At 36.1% G+C, this 21,471-nt stretch overlaps 1 protein-coding gene across 4 annotated transcripts in view; it reads right to left on the bottom strand.

Annotated features, from left to right (window-relative positions):
• Positions 1 to 393: 393 nt before the first annotated feature.
• ANLN (anillin, actin binding protein) overlaps positions 394 to 21,471 on the bottom strand; it is a 49,580-nt gene continuing 28,502 nt past the window's right edge. For 3 of the 4 annotated variants that reach the window (XM_049093805.1, XM_049093806.1, XM_049093807.1), the window contains 13 exons: positions 20,667 to 20,802; positions 19,836 to 20,018; positions 18,386 to 18,512; positions 17,651 to 17,699; positions 17,300 to 17,356; positions 16,823 to 16,861; positions 15,805 to 15,826; positions 14,807 to 14,919; positions 13,535 to 13,588; positions 9,454 to 9,540; positions 4,250 to 4,357; positions 3,182 to 3,354; positions 394 to 1,738 (listed from right to left, as the gene is read on the bottom strand). In XM_049093805.1, coding sequence (XP_048949762.1) covers positions 1,615 to 1,738; positions 3,182 to 3,354; positions 4,250 to 4,357; positions 9,454 to 9,540; positions 13,535 to 13,588; positions 14,807 to 14,919; positions 15,805 to 15,826; positions 16,823 to 16,861; positions 17,300 to 17,356; positions 17,651 to 17,699; positions 18,386 to 18,512; positions 19,836 to 20,018; positions 20,667 to 20,802 — 1,272 coding nt within the window. In that variant the 3' untranslated portion in view covers positions 394 to 1,614. The remainder of the gene's footprint in view (positions 1,739 to 3,181; positions 3,355 to 4,249; positions 4,358 to 9,453; positions 9,541 to 13,534; positions 13,589 to 14,806; positions 14,920 to 15,804; positions 15,827 to 16,822; positions 16,862 to 17,299; positions 17,357 to 17,650; positions 17,700 to 18,385; positions 18,513 to 19,835; positions 20,019 to 20,666; positions 20,803 to 21,471) is intronic. The other variant, XM_025464624.3, reaches the window with a different exon arrangement.

Genomic DNA, 21,471 nt, shown 5'->3' with positions numbered 1-21,471 from the left:
ACTAGATTGGGATTACAAATCAATCAATCCCCAAATAAGTACAAGTCCATAAATAAACAAAAGAGATGTCTCATCAATCCCATCAGACCTGCTCCCTATTTTGGGGGGGTGATGTGACATATCCACTCAGTGTCTGCTAAGCACTCTGTGCTAAGCACCTCCTTGAATGCACACCTAAGTGCCATATTGTGTTGAAATGGCCCAGAAATGGATCCTTCATCCACCTACTCACTCAACAAAGACCTAAAGGATCCATAATAAGCTGAGCACTGGGCTAGAGATAAAAAGATGGATGTGATATCTATCAGTACGATCCCCTCAGGAAGTCAGTCCCACGGCCTCAGAGCACAGCAGCCACAATGCACATTTACATCGTATTTTGTAAACAACCGATTCCTTACATTCTCCGCAAGCGTTTATTTGGGTGAGAGATCATAAAATATATTTTTATAATATACATAACAGAAAACACATTTGAATGAATACAAAATTAAATGACAGAAGGTGACAGCATTTAGTGTTTATAAATGAAATCGTCAATAACTTTAAACATTTCAGAGAAGAAACTCAAAGTGTATTTAAAAGTTGTGACTATGCTTACAATACTTTAATAAAAAATAAAGTATTAGGCTTTGAAAGGTAATGCATGACTTAAGTTTTTCAAAAGATTTCAAAGTGTGCTTCTAGACACTGTCATACATGGACCAAAAAAAAAAAAAAAAAAAAAAAAAAACCAAACAAACAAAGACGACAAAAACTTTGGCAAGCAAAGTATTAGTCCATAGCAGCTTGGTAAAGTTTACTTTTATACAAAGATTCTTCAATTTACATTTATTCTTGTTACAGGAGCAGAAAGAACTGATATGCCAAGTGGAGTCTTAGCTATAATAGCAAAAATAATTATTTTAAAAAGCCTGTAATCTATGAAAATGTGTACCATACAGCATCTATAGAAACTGGGTAATTGTAAACCTTGTGATTATTGCCTCTTCTAAAGAAACAGTTAACCCCCAAAACTCACATGTCCACATCTCTTGTTTGAAGGCAGCCTCAAGCTTTAAACTAACATACACTGGCTATTTAAAAAGTTCTTACCTCCATTACTAAAAGTGTTTCTGTAAACTCCCTTGGAAATCTTTTCAGTATTCTACTAACAAGATATATCATGATCAATAAATGATCACAAACTTTAGAATGAAGTACTGAGGACAGAGAAAGGATGACCAAGTAGGAGGTTTCTGCCTCCAACTCCTGGAAGACCTTTCTACTTCGAGACCCACAGCCCAAAGAAGACAACTCAAAATTGCTTACATTTAAAAAAATATTTTGTCATGAATAACTGAATAATTAGATTTCTAGGAAATGAGGCTTTTAAATTAAGATTTAGCAAAATTGACTATAATGAATTTTCCTCCAATCACTGAGGAATGACAGAAGAGAAATCGGTTGAAATTTTACATACAAAAGATATAAATACTGCATAATATGTAGTGAATATTGGCACATACCCTTTCGTATTTAAAGCATAAAATGCAATCAGCAAATCTGATGCTCTTAAGATACATTTACGACATAGCTCAAAAAACCTCTACACATCCTGGAAACTTCCACAGTTTAAGGCTTCCCAATAGGTTTGTAGCAAGCATCAGGTTGCCAGAGGCGAATATCAACAAGAATTTGATTGAGTTTTTGCATCCAGAGATCCCGTTCTTCCTTAGTATCTGCAGACAGCCAGTTTCTACAAGGACAAACAAACAAGAAGTCAGGATCCTTTCCCCCATTCCATACCACCCTGTACTCCTGTGAGGGTTGGGAGGGGGAGCCCAAACAAACCAGTAAAATGAGTTACTCTTTACCAATTTTTAACAGATGCTAAACAAAAGCCCTATCGGGAGGTGCTTCTTCAATTGCAAAAAAGGAAAATCATCCCCGTAATCATCATAGGTTGGTTAACTGAATCAAAATTCACAGTAATCACATTTGGTTAATGATGGAGTTTCCACACTAAAGATGGTAATAACTGTCTTGTACAGGTGGTCTGGCCTGGGCAATCTGGTGGTGCAGGACACCAAGTGTGCGCCACGTCCTAGCAAGAGCTAGCACACCATAGGGCTTTATCTGGGAGCTTCCCAAACCCCTCAGACTCGGGGTCCTCAAGAGGTGGAATCACCACCTCGTGGACCTTCACCTACAGGTAATCCTATTTTGCACTGTCTCTCATTATTTTTGTGTCAGTACTGTGCTCGTAGAACATGGTGTCTACGATAAATGATCTGAAGATCTGAAGATAAATGATCTGAAGGCTTTGTCTATCCTAACCTCTCCGTCCGTATCAGGAATCACTTCTTTGCATCCATATTTAGCCACAAGTTGAATAACTAGTTGATGAGGCAGTTGAAGGGGAGGAAGAGGAGAATTCCCTAACAAGCTGGATCATTCTTCTAGAGAATAGCAGGTGTCAGAAGGTTTTTATGGTGCACTTATTTACTGCATCTTTATAATTTCTGCCCACTGGTATTAGAAATGGGGTAAGCAGTGAGCTATCATCTATTAGTCGGTGGAGAGAACGCAACATGTACAATCATAATAGTGACCATTAGCACAAGACTGTACTAAGTGTGTTCACTCATCAATCTCTATCGTCACTCTGTGGAAACCCATGTTTACATCCTGACTCAGTGTCTCATTACCAAATGTAACTGTGCCATTACTTAACTTTGCTGGCCCTCATTCCCAAGAGTTTATTCTCTTAAGCTCCAACCAGAAATTTGCAGAGTAGCAGGAGACTGTTTTTCTAAGTCCCCTGATTTCATTGAGGGCATTTTGGGGATCAAAAGGAAGAGACATGTAAATTCTCTTTAAATAATACTTGCCTTCTCAATTATACAGAAAATCTTCAAGCTTAGCCCAAAGTACATTAACTAACTGCCTTGCAAATGGCTACAGTGCAAGCATACTGGAAAACAGGATTAGCTAAGACATAGCTTGGATGTTCGACTTCTTTTTAACTATGTTAATTTAGTTATTAGATTGTTCTCTGATTGCGTTTTCTTTCCACGTTAAGACTGCACTTTCTTCAAAGACAAGGACTATCTCTGATATTTCTTACAGTGGTAAGAACAGAGAGGGCAATCAATTACTTAGTGGACAGAAGTATTTATATTTATAGCCTTATACATACTTGGTGACACAGAGTGTGTCCCTGCATTGGCTGACAAGAGTCTCTCGGTCATCTTCTCTCTGTGGTCGGACAGTAATTAATTCAAAAGTGTTGCGTCTTGCACAAAATTCTCTGTTGGCTGGTTCTATTTGATGGCTTGTACAATTGGCCAGATTTATCCTTCCTAAGGGATTCTTTAAGAACAAATTAAAAACAAATCAATAGAAAATATACAAGATTGTTTATATCAATAAGCATTAAGCAGTATTTAAGTTGGTATGAACTTAAAATTAAAAAGCCATTAATGTGGAAGTTAAAATTTAATTATAATAGGTTTAGAGAAACATACTTAATATTTGTTATTGTTTCCTGGACATTAAACAGAAACCAAAAATGTCAACTGGAGCTTTTAGCCAGCTTTAAACTTAAAAAATAAACTCTTTGTTATGGAATACTTCAAACAGATGCGAAATTATAAGCACAGTATAATGAACTTCCATGTACCCATCAACCAGTTTCAACAATTAGAAACACATACTACTTTGTAATTCTGTTTTTTATTTCTATTTCTCAGTTTGGGGATACTAAATAATCATACTAGAGCAATAACATTACATTTTTTAAAAATGAGATACAACTCATCACATAAAAACCTATTATCAAAAAAATTTTTTTTTTAAAAACCTATTATCAAATTTTAGAAACAAAATCAAATTCACTATATCCCTGTGGTTGTTTTCCATTACTGTTTTATCCCAGATTTAGGTAAGTCAACTATTAATAAAAACAAAAGTGAATTCAACATATTTCTGAGTAAAAATGTTATTAAAAACTAGTATGGAAATATTCTAGAAGAAAAGAAAACAAATATATGCCTTCGGGTATTTTAAGAGTGGTCAAATCACAGGGAATGGAAAAGACATAAAATCTTCCCACAAATACACACACACAGGTCTTGCAACAAGAATATTTTTAATGGCTTAGTATACATTCAAAGGGGATCTGAGTGGGTGTGGAGAACAGAGGGAACCTCTGCTGAAACACTACATCAAAGTCAGGGCTTTCACTGACCAGGACTATTAATATTACCTTTCTTTTCTCATCATCTGGATAAGTCCAATAAGAGATACAATTTCCAGAAAGAACGCACCATCTTCTATGCCAGGCACCAAAGCCACTAACATCTTCAAATATGGTCTGAAAAGTCCATGAAATGTTAACTTTAGAAACTTAAGGATCAAATAAGATGTTAAACTTCAATATGTTGACATAACTTCATAGTTCAACATCTACTTACAGGAGTTTCACCTTCTTTTACCCTAGTAATGAAAATCACTAATTGCTAATTTCCAGAAATTGACCCAGATTTTCAATATCATCTAAAAGCATATAGCATTTAAGAACTTCCAAATATTAACCCCAAATTAATACCTTTATCTAATTTAGACTTTTTTAAAGCAGATCTTTTTAAAGCATAATGTCCCAAACCAAATGCTCCTTAAGTAAGAGAAAAGTGCTCTGTGTAGAGTAGCATACTTTATATACTGACAAAACTAAGGATAGTTAGACTTATTTTATACAAAAGATTGGCATTTAACTTTTATTCAGAAGAACAAAAAAGGATTAGAAGAGTCAACTCCTGACATTCTATGCCCTGACAGATTACTGTGATAAACAGAGCTCCCGGCCACTGCAGAGCCAGCCAGCACACCTGAGTAGCACCTCCCTGCAGGCAGGCAGCCGGCCAGCCCATGCCTTAGGCCAGCTCCTGCCTCAGGCACACAAGCTATGTTCTAAAGCAGGGCGAAGCAGTCATGTCAGTTAAGGTCAGGGCTCTGGAAGAGGTAACTCACAACGTGTGGCTTTTTTCCGTGGAAGTACTTGCACTTAAACAGGTAAGTCCAAGCTGTTCCCCCATCTCACTATTTTGTACTTGTAGTCCTAATGAGCCTTAATCATATAAAAGTCTTTACTTTGTATTTAAAAGGAAAAAAGAGGGCAGCCCAGGTGGCTCAGCGGTTTAGCGCCGCCTGCAGCCCGGGGCGTGATCCTGGAGACCTGGGATCGAGTCCCACGTCGGGCTCTCTGCATGGAGCCTGCTTCTCCCTCTGCCTGTGTCTCTGCCTCTCTCTCTCTCTCTCTCTCTCTCTCCTCTCCGTGTTTCTCCTGAATAAATAAATAAAATCTTAAAAAAATAAAAAATAAAAGGAAAAAAATTCCTTTAAGAAATACTATTTTTTTTAAAAAAGATTTTATTTCTTTATTCACTCATGAGAGACACAGAGAGAGGCAAGGAACCCAACGCAGGACTCAATCCCCAGACTGGGATCATCCCCTGAGCCAAAGGCAGACACTCAACTGCTGAGTCACCCAGGTGTCCCTAGGAAATACTATTTTCAATGAACAAAAGCAAGGTAAAATGTAACAATGCTAGAGACTGGGGGTTGGCAAATCTTTTCTGTAAAGTACCAGAGAGTAAAGATGTTAGACTTTGTGGGCCGCCAGGGCTCTGTCACAACTATTCAATTCCCCTGGAGTAGGGCAAAAGCAGTCATAGATAATATGTAAACAAATGAGCCCATGTGCCAATAAAACTTTATAGAAACAAGCAGCGAGCCACACTTTGCTGACCCTTGCTAATATAGACAATCCAAAAGGATCTTCATGTTTGATTTCAGAATGCGTTATAGCTTTTCCACCTTCACATGGATCAACTAAGCATTACACCAACCCTCGGACAGTGGAATACACTCTCCTCGATTCACTAATTTGTGTGAATTTACCAAACCCTGGATTGAGTTAGGAGTACAAACTCCGGCCATGAAGAAAAGTTATTTTATGTGAAGGAATGTTTCTATGAGAATGAAATCTGAAATCTATTAGCTTAATTAATTAACCCAAATTAATTAGCTTACTCTAATCATATATCCTGTTACCCCACCTTTAATTCTTCCTCCCCAGTTTATCCTCTTTCCTCCTCAAGGCATGCTTTTCTAGGCAACACTGGCTCACAACCATCCAGGGAAAAAAAAGAATGTTGCTATTTCAATCTCAAGCACAAAATTAGTATAAATGACTCACCAGCTCCCTCTTATGTTTATGCTCACCCTTTACATCATAAAGCTAATAGACAAGGAAAAATTTGATTGGTAAGAAATAACACATTATTATTATACCCAACTATGATCAGAGAAGAATAAAAAAAGGACAGCATTTTCATTTTTATAGCTGAGGAAAGTGTAGGCCAAGGAAACTAAATGACAACACATAATCACAAAGCAGAACTGGAACCTTCTAGCCAAATCCAGAACTTCTCTCTCTTGTTGCTCATTGGTCAAGGCAGAGCTAGACTAGCACCGTTTTAGAATCACTTGTCAAGTTTCTCTGGTCGATAATCGCCTTCCTTCCAGCTGTCCCTGGCATATGAGGAAGGAAAATGGAACCAAGCAACTCTAATTTCAATTACTATCTCTATTTTATGGAGGGCAGAAGTAATTAAAAGGCACAGTTTGGCAGGGGACAGAATTTATTTAAGGGAGTTCTGAGAAATTTCTTGCCACACTTCTGTAAGTGTAGATGTGGTAAGAATGGGTTACAGGCCCAGGAGCAAACCTGAACAGATCTAACTAATGCTAACCTAGTTAAGAGCCCAGCTCAAAAATTAAGCAAGTCAGACATTATATGCAAATGAACTAGTGGCCATAACAGAGTCTATCAGTTGCTAAAGGTATCTACGGTAAAATATTAAAATATTTACATTAAAAGAAAAATCAGTAGGTAAACACTGCCGTCAAGTCAGAGATTTATAAAAACACTTTTCCAAGAACATCTAGTGCCATCTACTGGATTTACATGTGAAAAAAACTAGGGCAGTCTGATTTAGTCACATTGGCCACAGAGCTTTTCTTTCTATACCCTTTGATAGCAACTGCACACTGATTTTTGTGAAATCCTTTATATCATTCAAATTTCTTGCTTCACAAAGAAAACCAAAGCGATTAGATTTTCTTTTCTTTGGCACCATACGCACAATCTTCTTTGTATTCTACACACATACTTTTCTCCTCTGATCATAGAAAAAGTAAGTTGACCCCTGAACAACCCTGAGGTTAAGAGGTGCCAAAAATCCACATGTAACTTTTGACTTCCCCCGGAACCTCCCGTCAGAACTGAACTACTGATAGCCTACTATTGACCAGAAGCCATAACGATAACTTAAGCAGTCAATTAACACATATTTTGCATGTTATACGTGTTATAGACTGTACTCTTACAATAAAGCCAGAGAAAAGAAAATGTTGAGAAAATACATTCACAGTGCTGTATTTATTGAAACAAATCCACGCAGAAATGGACCCACATTAGTGTTGTTCAATCAATCCTGGGAAGTGTGGCTTGGGTCTTATTTCTTCTCATGCTCATGATCTCGTTCCACATATTACCCCTTAACCTCAGCACAGGTTCCCCATTGCATTTTTGACCTCTCTGCCCTATTAGAAGCCACACATCTGAAATTAAAGATTCTCAAGTCTCTCCGATCTTATTAAAATGTCAACCAAATCCTTTCTTTACTCTACATAGCTTTGCAAGTACCATACTCTATCTCTTTCTACTTTACAGCCAAACTTTGTTTCAAAGAGCCGCTGGCACTCATTCCTCACCTCTCACCCTGTCCATAACCATCTGCAATCCAGCTTTGTTCTCTGCCTTGTAAATGAGTCCCACAGTCTCTAATATAGGTCCTGATCTAACTTGACTGCTCCCTCTTTCACTTCTTTCTTTCTTGGCAACCATGACACACTGCCCTCCTGGTAGGTTCCTTTGAGAGCTTCTCTTTCTAGGTCTATGGCTTAAATGTTAGTGCTCTTCCTGTTTCTAACTCTCCCTGTGCTTCAATTACTTATCTCTAGGATGCAGATTTCCAAATCTTCACCTCAACCAAAATGTCTATCTTGAGTTTTAAACTCAGATCTTTGGAAGCATCTAAAATTCAAATCGTTTAAAACTTAACTCACCCAAACTTCCCGCCTCGGGGCATGAAGGAACTTTCTGGGGCAATGTTCTAGATCTTAATAGAAATTTGGGTTATGCAAATGTATGCGTGTGTCAACACTCAGGGATGTATGCTTAAGATTTTGAGGAACGTGCTAATGTCTACGGTACACTTTTAAGATTGTTCCCCCCAAACGTGGTTATTTTCAGCAGTGGCCACAGGAATAGCTAGAAGGATGGCTAGGCAGTAGATACATGATGAAGCAAAGATAGTAGAATATGTTAAAGGCACAATCTAGATGGTTGGTATATGGATGTTTGTTGTAAAATTCTATCACCAGCGCTGTATATCCGCAACTTTGCACAATAACATTTAGGGGGCGAAAAATATTTTCTACCAAACATACACTTGCTCCTCCCCAAGATCCCTTACCTTGGTGGCATCACTGCCACCCAACAAGTCGTACAAGGCAGGGATCTGGATGACATCCTTATTTCTGCGTTTCCACCCCCTAGGCCACCCACCCAAAACCACCCAGTCCTTCCTGCTTCATTTCTCCGGGACAGCTCGTCCCCCTGCCAGTCCCCAGCCCCTCTTGGAGTGACTGTCTCCTTACCAGTCTCCAACCTCCTTTCCACATGTCAGCAGGATGACTTTTCTAAACCCCACATATGATGTTATGCCTCTGCCTAAGATCCTACAAGCAGATCTTGCTGGCCTTAAGATACAGACCAATTCATTCAAAGGCCCTTTAACCCTGAGTCCCTTCTCCCCTAACCACACTGTCCTCTGCAATCACTCTTCTCGATGTCCCTCCTCCTCACATTCGCCCATACCCTAAGTGCAGGCTGAACTACCTGCCACTCACTCTCTGTATTGTCCTTATCCTTAGTGGGGGTGAGAGAGGGAAGGGCCCTCTGGGCCACTGTACATGCTCTTCCCTTTACCTGGAGCACTTCTTCCTCCTCTTCTCCTTGGCTGACTTACTTATATCCAGACCTGATGTCCCACTAGTAACCCACACACACACTATGCTCCCACCTCTTACAGCCCTGTGTTGCACTTGCCAGTTTGTGTATTTCTCCCTGCTAAACTAGAAGCTTCTGAGGGGAAGGATTATTTTTTGTGGCCTGTTAGATTCCAATTCCAGCAGTGACTGGCTGGCATACAATGGACATGCAACAAATCTTTACTGAACCCATGTATCACTGACTCTCACGGGTTTTCATTCCTATGCAAAACCAAGTCTATACTTCACAACACGAAAAAAGAAAAATACAGATTAAGTGATGCTACTTACTAGAAAACCTCTTTCTTCAACACTTGAATTCACTTGACATTTTATTTTTAAATAAATATGACCTTCCAAAGGAGATAAAAAGGGCACCTGTGAAGACAGAGGATAAGTTATTTGCAAAACGGTTTCAAAGTGTGATTTTTTTCCCCTGATAAAACATGTATAAATCATGAATAAAGAAGATTATGCCTTGAAAGCACAGTATTTTCTAAAATTGGAATGGAGAACAGGTGGCCCATACAGCCACTGGTTCCTTAGCAACAAGTGCTTTTGAAGAATAAATTCATTCAAGGTAGAGTTTGATAAAAACAGAACCCTAATCCCAAGTAAATGTGATAAAGAAAATAGAGATTTAAGAAGAGAATACATGTGTTTATCCATTCTCCATCAACAGAATATATTCAACTGGTAAATTAATCCAATACATTATTACTCAGCAGTAAAGAATACCGAGCTTCAGATATGGAAAAGCTGATCCCCAAATTCATATGGAATTGAATTCTAAAGGTCCCCATTATTAATTACCAAAACAATCTTGAAAAAGAACAAAATTTAAGGAATCATACATTCTAACTTCAAAATTTAATCCAAAGCTACAATAATCAAAATAACATGGTAAGGGTACAAGGAACCAAGGCCATTCAACAAGGAAAGAGTAGTCTTGGAAATAAAAGGTGCTAGGGAAAGTAGATAGCTATATGCAAGAGTGAAGTTGGTTCCCTATCTCAATATCATATACAAAAATTAACTTAAAATGGATCAGTGACCTAAACACACCAGATAAAACCATAAAACTCTTAGAAGAAAACAGAGGGGTAAATCTTCATGATCATGGATTTAGCAACACGGTCTCAGATATGACCCAGAGTATAAGCAACAACATGGACAACAAAATAGATAAATTAGACTTTATCAAAATTGAAAGCTTTTCCATGAGGTTTCTCAAAAAATTAAATATAGAAGCACTACATAATCAAGTGATCTTCTATGTATTTATCCAAAAGATTTAAAACTAAATTCTTAAGGGATGTGTGCACTCCCGTGTTCGTTGCATTCTTCACAACAGCAAGAGGGGCAAACAACCTACATGTTCATCAACAAATGAACGGAGACAGACACTATGGTACCAACTCCTTTCTCCCCACTTCTGAGTATGAAAACTACTCTAGGCCACCAAGATCTTGTTTTTCTCAAAGCATGAAGTTTGTCTTCCAGGATCTGAAACTCTCCAATGTCTTCTCTTTTGTGTGTGAAGCCACAGCCCTGTACTTTGCATAGCAGATTCTTGAGATCAACTACTGTGTTTTTTTCATGTCTGTTCTCCTAGCATACTGTCAGGCATTCAACAAATGTTTGCTAAAAGGATATTGTTAGGCCAAATAAGTATCCAGTTTTCCTATTAAAAATAAGAAAGAAAGAAAATGTGGTACACAGGTAACCCCTAAATTTTCAAGTCTGCCTACTGCACTTTTACAAAAGACCTACATTAGTACCTGTTTTTGCTAACTGAAAGAAAGCCAAAGAAGAGTTTCACTTTTATAAAAAAGAAAAACAAAAAGCAAAAAATAGCATTTATTTTGCAGCTAGCTGTTATGGAGGCAACGTGCACCCCAAACAGCAAGATGGCACCCAGCTCTTTCCCAGGGGACCACACTCCGCATCTCAGCATCAAGCTGCCATAGCTCTGAAGTGTGTCTGTGAGCATCTGTGCTTTACCTCCATTTATTTTGTGCATCTGTTAGCAAGATGTGTCCTAAGGTATCAGAAAAGCCAAAGAGAAGTTACTTTTAAGTGTAAAAAAACCTTTTGGGTGTAAGGCTAGTTTCCAACAATTCAATCCTCCAATACAATAAAGAAAACTCCAAGGGGAGTTCTTGGCCAGAAAGTAGAGATTTCAAGAGACTAATTTCATGAGACAAGCCTCTAACTTTCTCAATTTATTTTTTATTTAACTTTTTTTTTTAACTTTCTCAATTTAAAAGGCATCCATAATGTAGAAACAAAACATCATGTGCCTCATTATCCTTTGTTATAAATTCCCTCGTTTTTTTCTTTTCCACATTGTCAGTTTTCAGTTCCTCAGGCTCTCAATGCTAATTAATAGAATCCCACGGTGAACCCAGAGAATGCTGCTGGTACAAAGCATCTCAGAAAAACTAGAAGAAAATGTTCACTCTTAACTCCACAGCTGTGAAAAGTTGACAATATTCTTGGTCAGAAGCTTGTCCTGATGAGGTGAATTGAAAATACTCACACAAGGGTCAATATCACTACCCCCTGCTGAGTACAGAAATACGTGACAATGTTGGATGTATTCCATTTTCTGTTTAACAAAAGGGTCTTTGAAGATATTTGCACTTCTAAGATTATTGTTAAGAGCTATAAAATGTAACTTATAACCAGGGTGGCTGTAATTTTTCATAACAGTGGGATATTTCTGAGAGAAAGCAGTATTGTTAATAATTATACTGAGCCAATGGGTGTACACCAGATAGCTTTGGGACAGCAGAACACCTAATACTCTTCCTATAACCTCGAAATTCTACAATGCTAATTGGTTGTTTTACTTCACAATTGTTTGCCCTACTACTATTTAAAATGACATCTCTCTTTCTAATAGGGTATAAATACCTATGAAGTTTCTTTAAATCAAAAGATGGGCTGTGGGATGTCCTCCCTTTATCATGAAAGTGTAATAAAATCTATGACTATTTTGGATTCTCTATTCAAAGAAAGGATTTGAGAGCCGGTGACTCATTGAGATTCATAATTTAAATTGCAGGATGCCAGATTTAACCTCAAATAGGAAGGCAATCGCTATCAGTGGTATCCTAAATCCATAGAGCAAACAGTCTGGGTAAACCTCAATAGAAATTCCATTCTGAAGGTGATCTCAGAGATAACCTTTGTGACTGCTGTATTGTTGGTCACAGCACCAATAAAATAAGCAAACACTCCCTTTTATCACTGGCATCTGGTAGGATATGGGTGACTTGTCTATTCTCTCAAAGTCAATTAAGGAGGGTTACCATAGGACTACAGAAGGTCTTCCATTTTTCTCACCAACTTAAAGAACATCTAATTTAACTATTTTAAATATTCTCCTAAATCAACTATAAACTATTAGAACACATATTTGCTTCTTCCTGCCACTCACAAAAGCACATCTGAGACAAATTTTATGTCTGATTATATTGTATTTGATTCAGGAAGAGATTATATATAAAGTATTAGACACAACCAATTAAATTGAGTGATTTTGTACTGAATTATGCATTTGGCTATTTAAGTTGTAATTGCAAAGAAATTAAGAGAATGGAAATACCACAACTTTTTTTTTTAATTTGTAAGTGTGATATTTTGAATTAAAATGGCACCCAATTTTTCAAGACTAGTCTATATTTAACATACATCATTGAAAACTTTCATTTTAAAGATTAATAATCTCTTACATATGCAGAAACTGGCATTTTGTAAATTTCTATATACCCACAGAATGCTTGCAATTGATCTTTGTGAGGATATTAAAAATCCTAAAAATAACCCTCATAAAACATGATTATATTTAGTCTAATTTTAGCATTAAATGCATTTTAATTTTAAAATCACTAAACGAAGCATCATCAACTGAGACTACTTTTATCTAAAACATCATCAGTAGCTCTTTCAATGTAGGAGAGGTCAACAATATTAAATACATTTTAGTTTTAGACAATTGAATACATTGAACACATTTTAGTGTTAGTTATTAATTTGGTATTTTAGTACCCAGAAAATCAAAGTCCAAGGGACTATAGAATCTTAACAAATTTAACTTGAAAAAAGAAAATAGAAGAAAAGCCCAAGTGCCAAACATGCATGGAAAAAAAGAGGACTGTCAGAAAAAGCTTTAAAGAACTATGAGAGTAAAGAAAAAGATACCCACCTGAAAGAATCTAAAGAAAGAATAATGTACATCATGTCCTTAGTTATTTAAAATAACCAAGAACACACGAGAGTGGTTAGTGAAATGAATACATATGAGCCAAAACTTAAGGATTGATTTTTTAAACTCATTAGTTTCAAGCAAAGAAAATATGGCAACCTTTTCCTGGAACATATAGCCCAGTAGCTCTCGCTCTTTTACATCATAATTTATCTAAAACAAACAAAATAAAAGACAAAAAGAAAAAAAAAAGACCCAAGATCACTCAATTTGTTAAACTAGCTGAATTACCAAATAAAAAGTTATAAAATGTTTTTAAATTAACATGTTAAAACACATTATGCATCAACAATAATCAAAATTCCAAAGGTAGTCTGTTTTACGTCTAACAACTAAAAGAAAAATGTTTCATAGAAATTTAAAGTTGGATTATTTTCATCTAACCGAATATTCTCTTTTGGGAAAACAAGATCCCAGAGAAATGACATGACTTTATTCGACATTAAAAAGGAAATTACTAGCATGGCCAATACAAGAAACCAGACCTCCTGGTTCTTATACTTCATCACCTCCATTTTCCAACTAGGAAAATAAAATCTCTTAACAATTTAAAAATACTCTTGTGTTATACCACAAGAGTCAGCCCAAGGACCAAAGTTTGCCACTAGTTATCTCACTAAAATGCCATGTTAGGGGATCCCTGGGTGGCGCAGCGGTTTGGCGCCTGCCTTTGGCCCGGGGCGCGATCCTGGAGACCCGGGATCGAATCCCACGTTGGGCTCCCGGTGCATGGAGCCTGCTTCTCCCTCTGCCTATGTCTCTGCCCATCTCTCTCTCTCTCTGTGACTATCATGAATAAATAAAAATTTTAAAAAATAAAAAAAATAAAATAAAATAAAATAAAATAAAATGCCATGTTAGCTATTAAAAGTTTAGTCATATCACATTATGGTGAAAAAACACTATAGTGACAGGATACAGATCTGAACTTTGAGACCTTTAGTTTGGGGAGAAAAGTATGGGAAAGAAATCCCTTAGACTCATGAGTACTCTTCTAAGAAATTAACCTATCTTTCCCTATCTTGTCAAAACAAAATCTATAAAATCGTAATCATTTCAAAATATTTGTTCAAATGGGCAAGTTACTACATTTAAAACTGTAAGCTTAACATCCACATGCAAGAAATAATATGCCTGTAGTCAGAAATAACCTTTAGAATAATCAGTATACACTACTTTGAAGATTCAACTGTTAAGAGATGAGACAAATACTTGCAACATCAAAAATGTAGGGACACCCATGCCTAGTTAAAATGTACAATTCTAAGAACATACATTTTCAGCCAAAGATTTCAAAATACTCGGAAGTCCTGGGGCATTTCCATTGACCTATTTTCTCTAAGAGTAAATAAATACATAAATTTAGAGTACCTTGTCTAGTGCAAATTTAGTGTTTCCTACTGAAGATAACGACAGCGTGTAAGATCCAACCAAGGCAAAGTTGCTGGTACGCACAGCATTGAGACCACCTGGGCTGGCCATGACTGTAGAGAAAGGAAATGAAGTTTAGTTCAGTGACTTTTGTAAGTGTAAATAACAATTCTTCACTACAGCCCAACAGAAATTAAGTTGTCACAGAGAAAACTGCTTCATTTTCCTCTATCTCTAAAGAATGAAGGAAAACTGAAATACTTTATATATTTAACTTGGGTAAAATAGCATAGACATTCCTTATCACTCCTTTGGGATGATGCATTTTTAAGACACAGAACTTAAAAATGTATAAATAAAACAATTTTCTGAAAAGAGATGTAAAAAGGCTTCAACGCTCTAGTCTAAGATAACATAATCAGTAGCAGAGACTGGATCTGCAAAGTTCTTCCTAGCTACTACCTTCTTGTACCAAGAAGAGACCGGCAGCCCAAATGAGGTGAGTGAAACCGACTCCATCCTTATCCCCTTTGGAAAACTCAGGCCTAATACCACTCAGAATGCCTTTCCCAGCTTCCTGGCACTCAGGTTCCCAGTGAACTATAAACTTGTTTGTCTGACATGATACACAATGCCAGTCATGGTCGTAAAGTTAAAAGAAGTAAAGTCCATAATGTGGAGAGCACAAAACAAATTTCCAGAACAACAAAAGTTGGGGTGAAGCATGATACCACCAGCTGCAGCTGTGGCTGGGTGACTGATAGCACATTGGTACTGCCTGCTAGAGCCTGAATAACATGAAGCCTGACAGCCTATGGCAACATTTGACAGCGTGCTATTCCAGCCAGTAATCTTATATATTACTAAAAACCATACAGAAAACATTATTCAAAGGAGACTAAGGTGAACATCAAGACGCCTATATGTATAAAGCATGTGTGTTGTTACTTAGCTCGTTTCCTTATTCTGGTGTTTGAAATAGTTTAAGATCCACTCACCTGAAGAATGAACACTGCTTTTCTATAAAAAAAATATATATATATATCAGTGTAAAGAAGAAACCTATCATTTCCTTTATTTGATACAAATATTTAAATATTAAATACTAAACTCTTTAACAATGCAAAGGCTATATTTCAGAAAACATTATTTTTCCCTACTTAAATAGCAGAGATTTTTCTCCCCAGTAGTATATTTTAAAGATTTCCATAGTGCTCTCTTACACTGCTGGTGGGAATGCAAACTGGTGCAGCCACTCTGGAAAACAGTATGGAGGTTCTTAAAGAAGTTGACAATAGAGCTACCCTATCTATGATCCAGCACTACTGGGTATTTACCCCAAAGATACAAAAGTAGTGATCCAGAGCAGCACCTGCACACCAATGTTTATAGCAGCAATGCACAATAGCCAAACCATGGAAAGAACTGAGATGTCCATTAACAGATGAATGGATAAAGAAGAGGTGCGTGTCGTGCATGCGTGTGTGTGTGTGTGTATGTATACAATGCAATACTACTTAGCCATCAAATAAATGAAATCTTGTCATTTGCAATGACGTGTACAGAACTAGAGGATATTATGCTAGGCAAAATAAATCAATCAGACAAAGACAATTATCTTATGGTCTCACTTGTTTGTAGAATTTAAGAAACAAAACAGGATCATAGGGGAAGAGAGAAAAAAATAAGATGAAATCAGAGAGAGAGACAAACGGTAAGAGGTTCTTAATCACAGGAAACAAACTGAGGGTCTCTGGAGGGAAGAGGGGGTGGAGGGATGGGGTAACTGGGTGATGTAATGAGCACTATAATGAGTATTATATAAGACTGAAGAATCACTGACATCTATCTCTGAAACTAATAAATACATTATATGTGAATTACTTGAATTTAAATTTTAAAAGATTAAAAAAAAGATTTCTATAGTGCTAAGGGTTTAGAAATGATTAACCAATTTACAATCCTGTGTGTAAGATACAGATTTCAAGGGAGCTATTTTTTTAAGAATTTACTTACTGTAGTTATAGATGTGAGGAGTCGCTTTGGAGTAATTGCCTAGAAGAAAAGATAACAGTGTCTTTCCTGCTAAACATTATGATTCAGGGCTTAAAACTAATCAACCTTAAGATACTCCCACACAGAAGATAATTCTGAAGTATGAATACATTATACTTGAGTCCTCTATTATGGCTTTTCCGTACTGTCATTCCTGCTTTTATTAGAGTTAAAATAAAATTTTTCTAAATGATGACTTAGGAAAAGCACAAAAGAGCAAAGACCGGAAAGCTAGAAATCAACCCGCAGGTACTCCTGCTTCTGTCTGCACATCATTTCTAAGTACTGGTTAACCGAGGATGAGGCAGGCAAGAGTTCAGAAGAAAGGCTTGCGAGACATCTCAAGGGGTTATAAAAGCTGGTTGTCAAATGTAGAGCAATTAAAACTGATATACCTATTGTTTCTGATAATACTTTTGCTGGGTTTTTCATTCTCACCTTAGACTTATATGCTTTTTTCTTCTTATCAGGACCCGAGAGATCTTTCTTTTGTACCTATACACAAACACAAAGCATAATTAGTTTAAGATCTAATATTTCTAAGAAAAACATACTATTGGTTATTTTATTTTATTTTTTAAGATTTTATTTATTTATTCATGAGAGACACAGAGGGAGAGACAGAGGCAGAGACACAGGCAGAGGGAGAAGCAGGCTCCATGCAGAGAGCCCGATGTGGGACTCGATCCTGGGACCCCAGGACCATGCTCTGGGCCGAAGGCAGGCGCTAAACCACTGAGCCACCCAGGGATCCCCTATTGGTTATTTTAGAAAGCCTTCACTGCTTACCAAGCTGTAAACTTCAATATTTATTTCAAAGTCATTGGATACATCTTGCCTGGAAAAATAAATCATTAAATAAAACAGTAAAGAAAACATCAACTTATGCCATTAAAAATAATGCCACTGATAGTGTTGCATTATTCTGGGAGAAATTCACATTGTTTTTAACTACAGGCAGTGGTTATAAACCATTAAGGAATATAAAAATTGGTAAGAACAGTCTATTTTTCCTATAATACAAGTCAAATCTTTCCTTTAGTATTTTACAACTGAAGATTTTTAATAAGCACTTTTTTTCTAACTGGATTTTGATTCTGTATTTTTGCAACAACTTTGTGACACTAAATACATGTCTTCAGTGAGTTGGAATATTAAGTTCATTATAAGATTTAAGAAATAGATATAAAAAATTAAGGTCCATATTTTATATATGTATATATTTGTTTACTTAATATATTTATATAACATATAATCTAGACCTTATTTTTTATTAAAGATATAATGTATATTTACATTCTATATATATATCAAAACATTAAAAACCATAGTCACGTGGAAGAAATGCGCTACTCAATGGAAAGAAGTATCAGAAACATATAAAAGATTTAAACCAACAAACTGAAATGGAGTTATTTGTCCATATAAGAATGAAGATACTGCATTTCAAAGACTATACATTCCATCTATATTCTCTATTAAAAGAAAAATGTGTTTGAACCATCAAAAGCCTAATTTACTTACAGAGTAAATGTAGTAGTGAATGTCAGAGCATCACCATTAAGAGAATTTGAAGTACATGCTAATGGTGTGGCTACCATATTTTCAGCTCCTGCTTTTAGTATAATTAAGAAATAGTAATTTGCTGCATCTGCAAAAAGTAATCATATTACATAATAAGCACAAGCAAAATCAAATTTGGCTAATCACCATTCTGGAAGACCAAGGAATAAAATTATACTGCAACTAATTTATGTAATTTATCTAAAAATTACTAAAATCAACTTTCCAGACACAAAAAGCTAAGACATATAAGCAAACAGTCATAAGTTTCACCAGTAAGCATCATCAAGGTCTCTTCCTATCATTCATGCAAACTGAGATAACATCACTCCATATCCCTCAATATCTGCTGACTTCAAATTTTACCTATTGATTCCTGATTCTTTAGGTAACAGTATATTCCTCAAAAGGGAAATTGTTTAATCAAACAGATTAAACAATTTTAATCAAACAGATTAAAATACCATATTTCTGCTAAAGTTACTCAGAGATAAAATCTAATAAAAACAAACTATTTCTTCACTATCTGTAAGTACCCACATGTCTCAAGTTATATACTATATCACCAATAGATTTCTTCCAGACCACATCAAAATCAGACCACAGCAACTATCAGAACCTGCATTATCTTGTTCCTACAAGAATACTCCACAACTTGTAAAGATCTCCATTCTTTATTTTTCTCTGTATGTCAAATTCACTTCTCACCTATGTCTAGCCCTCCTTCTCCTCAAAAAGAATGGTCCATGCAAATGAAAATGTAAAGGAATCTTAAAAGAACTTTACCAAAATTCAATAAAACTTTGATTTTATTAAGCTTGCTATAATTACCCTGTCCTGTCCTGTTTTCAGATCCAGGTGCCATATTCTCCTTTGCCCACTTTGCTTTGATTTACCATAGAATACATGTTTAGAAAAGTTTACTTATTCAATCTAGAGTGACAAAGGCAGTAACAATTTCAATAGAACCATCTTCACTGTGGTGGTCATCTTCACCTCTATAGCCAAAATTCAAAATTTGGGGGATGAGTTTTAATCAGAATAAAGTAAAACAGATTCTTAGATGTCCCAATATTTTCCATAATAAAATTAAATAATGAAAGTTGAATGATCTGCTCTATCAAGATATCTCATCTTAGGAAAATATTTTATGCTCAAAACTATGTTTAACTCACCTTCCTTTCAGTTAGAGTCATGTCTGTTACCGTGTGGATCAGCAACCCCATACATGAAATTTTCTCTTGGTTATTTTTATGTATATATTATCTTCATTAAAGGAACTAAAGGCCCAAGATACAAGCTGTGCATCCTATTGCATGTTCTACTTGCTCCTATTTGCATAATTCCTACCTAGGTAAGATTCATAATTTAACATAGGATCTAGAAGTAATGCAAATAAAAATCACCATACCTGGTTTCTGGACTGTACCGCAAACAAAATCTGCTTTTAGAGGCAAGCGAATTTCTGACAAAGTAACTGATCCTTTGGATGGGACAAATTCACTTGGGGCAACAGGACTAGTCTTATTCTTCCTCTGAGGCCCTTCATTCTTCAATTTATTCAACTCATCAATCAAAAGTGTTCTCTTCTCAGCTATGTAAAAATATACAATATCACAAATACAAAAACTGCAACCGTTTCTACATGAGACCAATTCAAGGAAATGCACTGATGTGGCAAATGTACTTAAGATCAAAGACAAGATCCGTAATTCTTTATACAAGGAAGGTGGTAGGTAGATGGGTAAGACCTTGACTGCTCATCTGTTTATCATATCTTTATAATTTAATGCTTAAACTTTTTGCTAGTTTTCCTGTGTGGTATAATCTCTCCACGCTAACATGCCCTGTCATCCCTGTCATCCATCGCTACACATACACAACAAAATTCATTCTTTTTTTTAGCTACATGTAGACAGCTAGGTGCAGAGACAGTGTGTGTGTATATGAATATACATATATACACACATACACAAACATATATTCATATATTCATTTTTGGCATACTCTTCACAACTACATTTCTTCAAATGCATTCCAATTCCTTTCACCTTTCATGCAAACTACATTTTATTCTACATGCATAGTATTCATAAATGTTATGAGAAACAAACAAAAAACATAGATGAACTGAAAGAGGAAAAGCCCTTTCTTTAAAATAAAGATTTTTAATTATCCCAGACAAAATAGTCTTTTCTGGTTTGAAATTCTGTTGGAATTGTTATAGGTGTATCACACGTACTTGCAATGAGGAGAAGTCTCTCGGCTTCAGCTTCTTCTAGTGACCCTTTTCCGTGATCTTCATCAACACAGCAGTTAAGAGCCTGGCTAGCTTGATAGATTACTGTCTGCTGCAAATTTATTTCATTATTGAGCTCCTAGGGAACCAATGAAAGGAGGAAAAAAAAAATTCACATTTTTCATCGCCATTTTCACTTTATTTAAACTTCAGTTCTAACTAAGCCTGTTGCATATTTCCAAAATATCCAGAGAGTGAAGTCAAAATGTTATTGTTTCACAGTTCAAGCATCTATACTATGCATCAAAAATATTCAACATGCTGTAGTAATTACACTGCAAACATTCTTTCTTATGAAAAGACTTTCAACTCATACTTATTAAAATTATAACTGGGGCTATATATTCAAGAGAGTAGTAAAGATTTAGAAATTATCTGATTCTTTTTTTTTTTTAAGATTCTATTTATTTATCTGACAAAGAGAAAGAGCACAAGTAGAGGGAGCAGAGGGAGAGGGAGAAGCAGACTCCCTGTTGAGCAGGAAGCCCAATATGGGGCTCATTCCTAGGACCCTGGGATCATGACCCAAGCCAAAGGCAGATGAGCCACCCAGGTACCCTTATCTGATTCATTTTATTTAAATTACATGTATGCTATACTTTTAAAAATGCCTTCCTTAGCATAAAAGAACCTGTAAGAGCAAAATAAGTTTCACACTTCACCACCACATCCAATTTATAATTATACTTTAAGGATATTTATGACAAACATGTTTAAATATTTCAGAAATATCAAACAAGTTGCTAAC

The sequence above is a fragment of the Canis lupus genome, chromosome 14, assembly GCF_003254725.2.
Source record: "Canis lupus dingo isolate Sandy chromosome 14, ASM325472v2, whole genome shotgun sequence".
NCBI lineage: Eukaryota > Metazoa > Chordata > Mammalia > Carnivora > Canidae > Canis > Canis lupus.
Note: the sequence above shows the minus strand (reverse complement) of the source record. Positions and strands in the feature narration are given on the sequence as shown.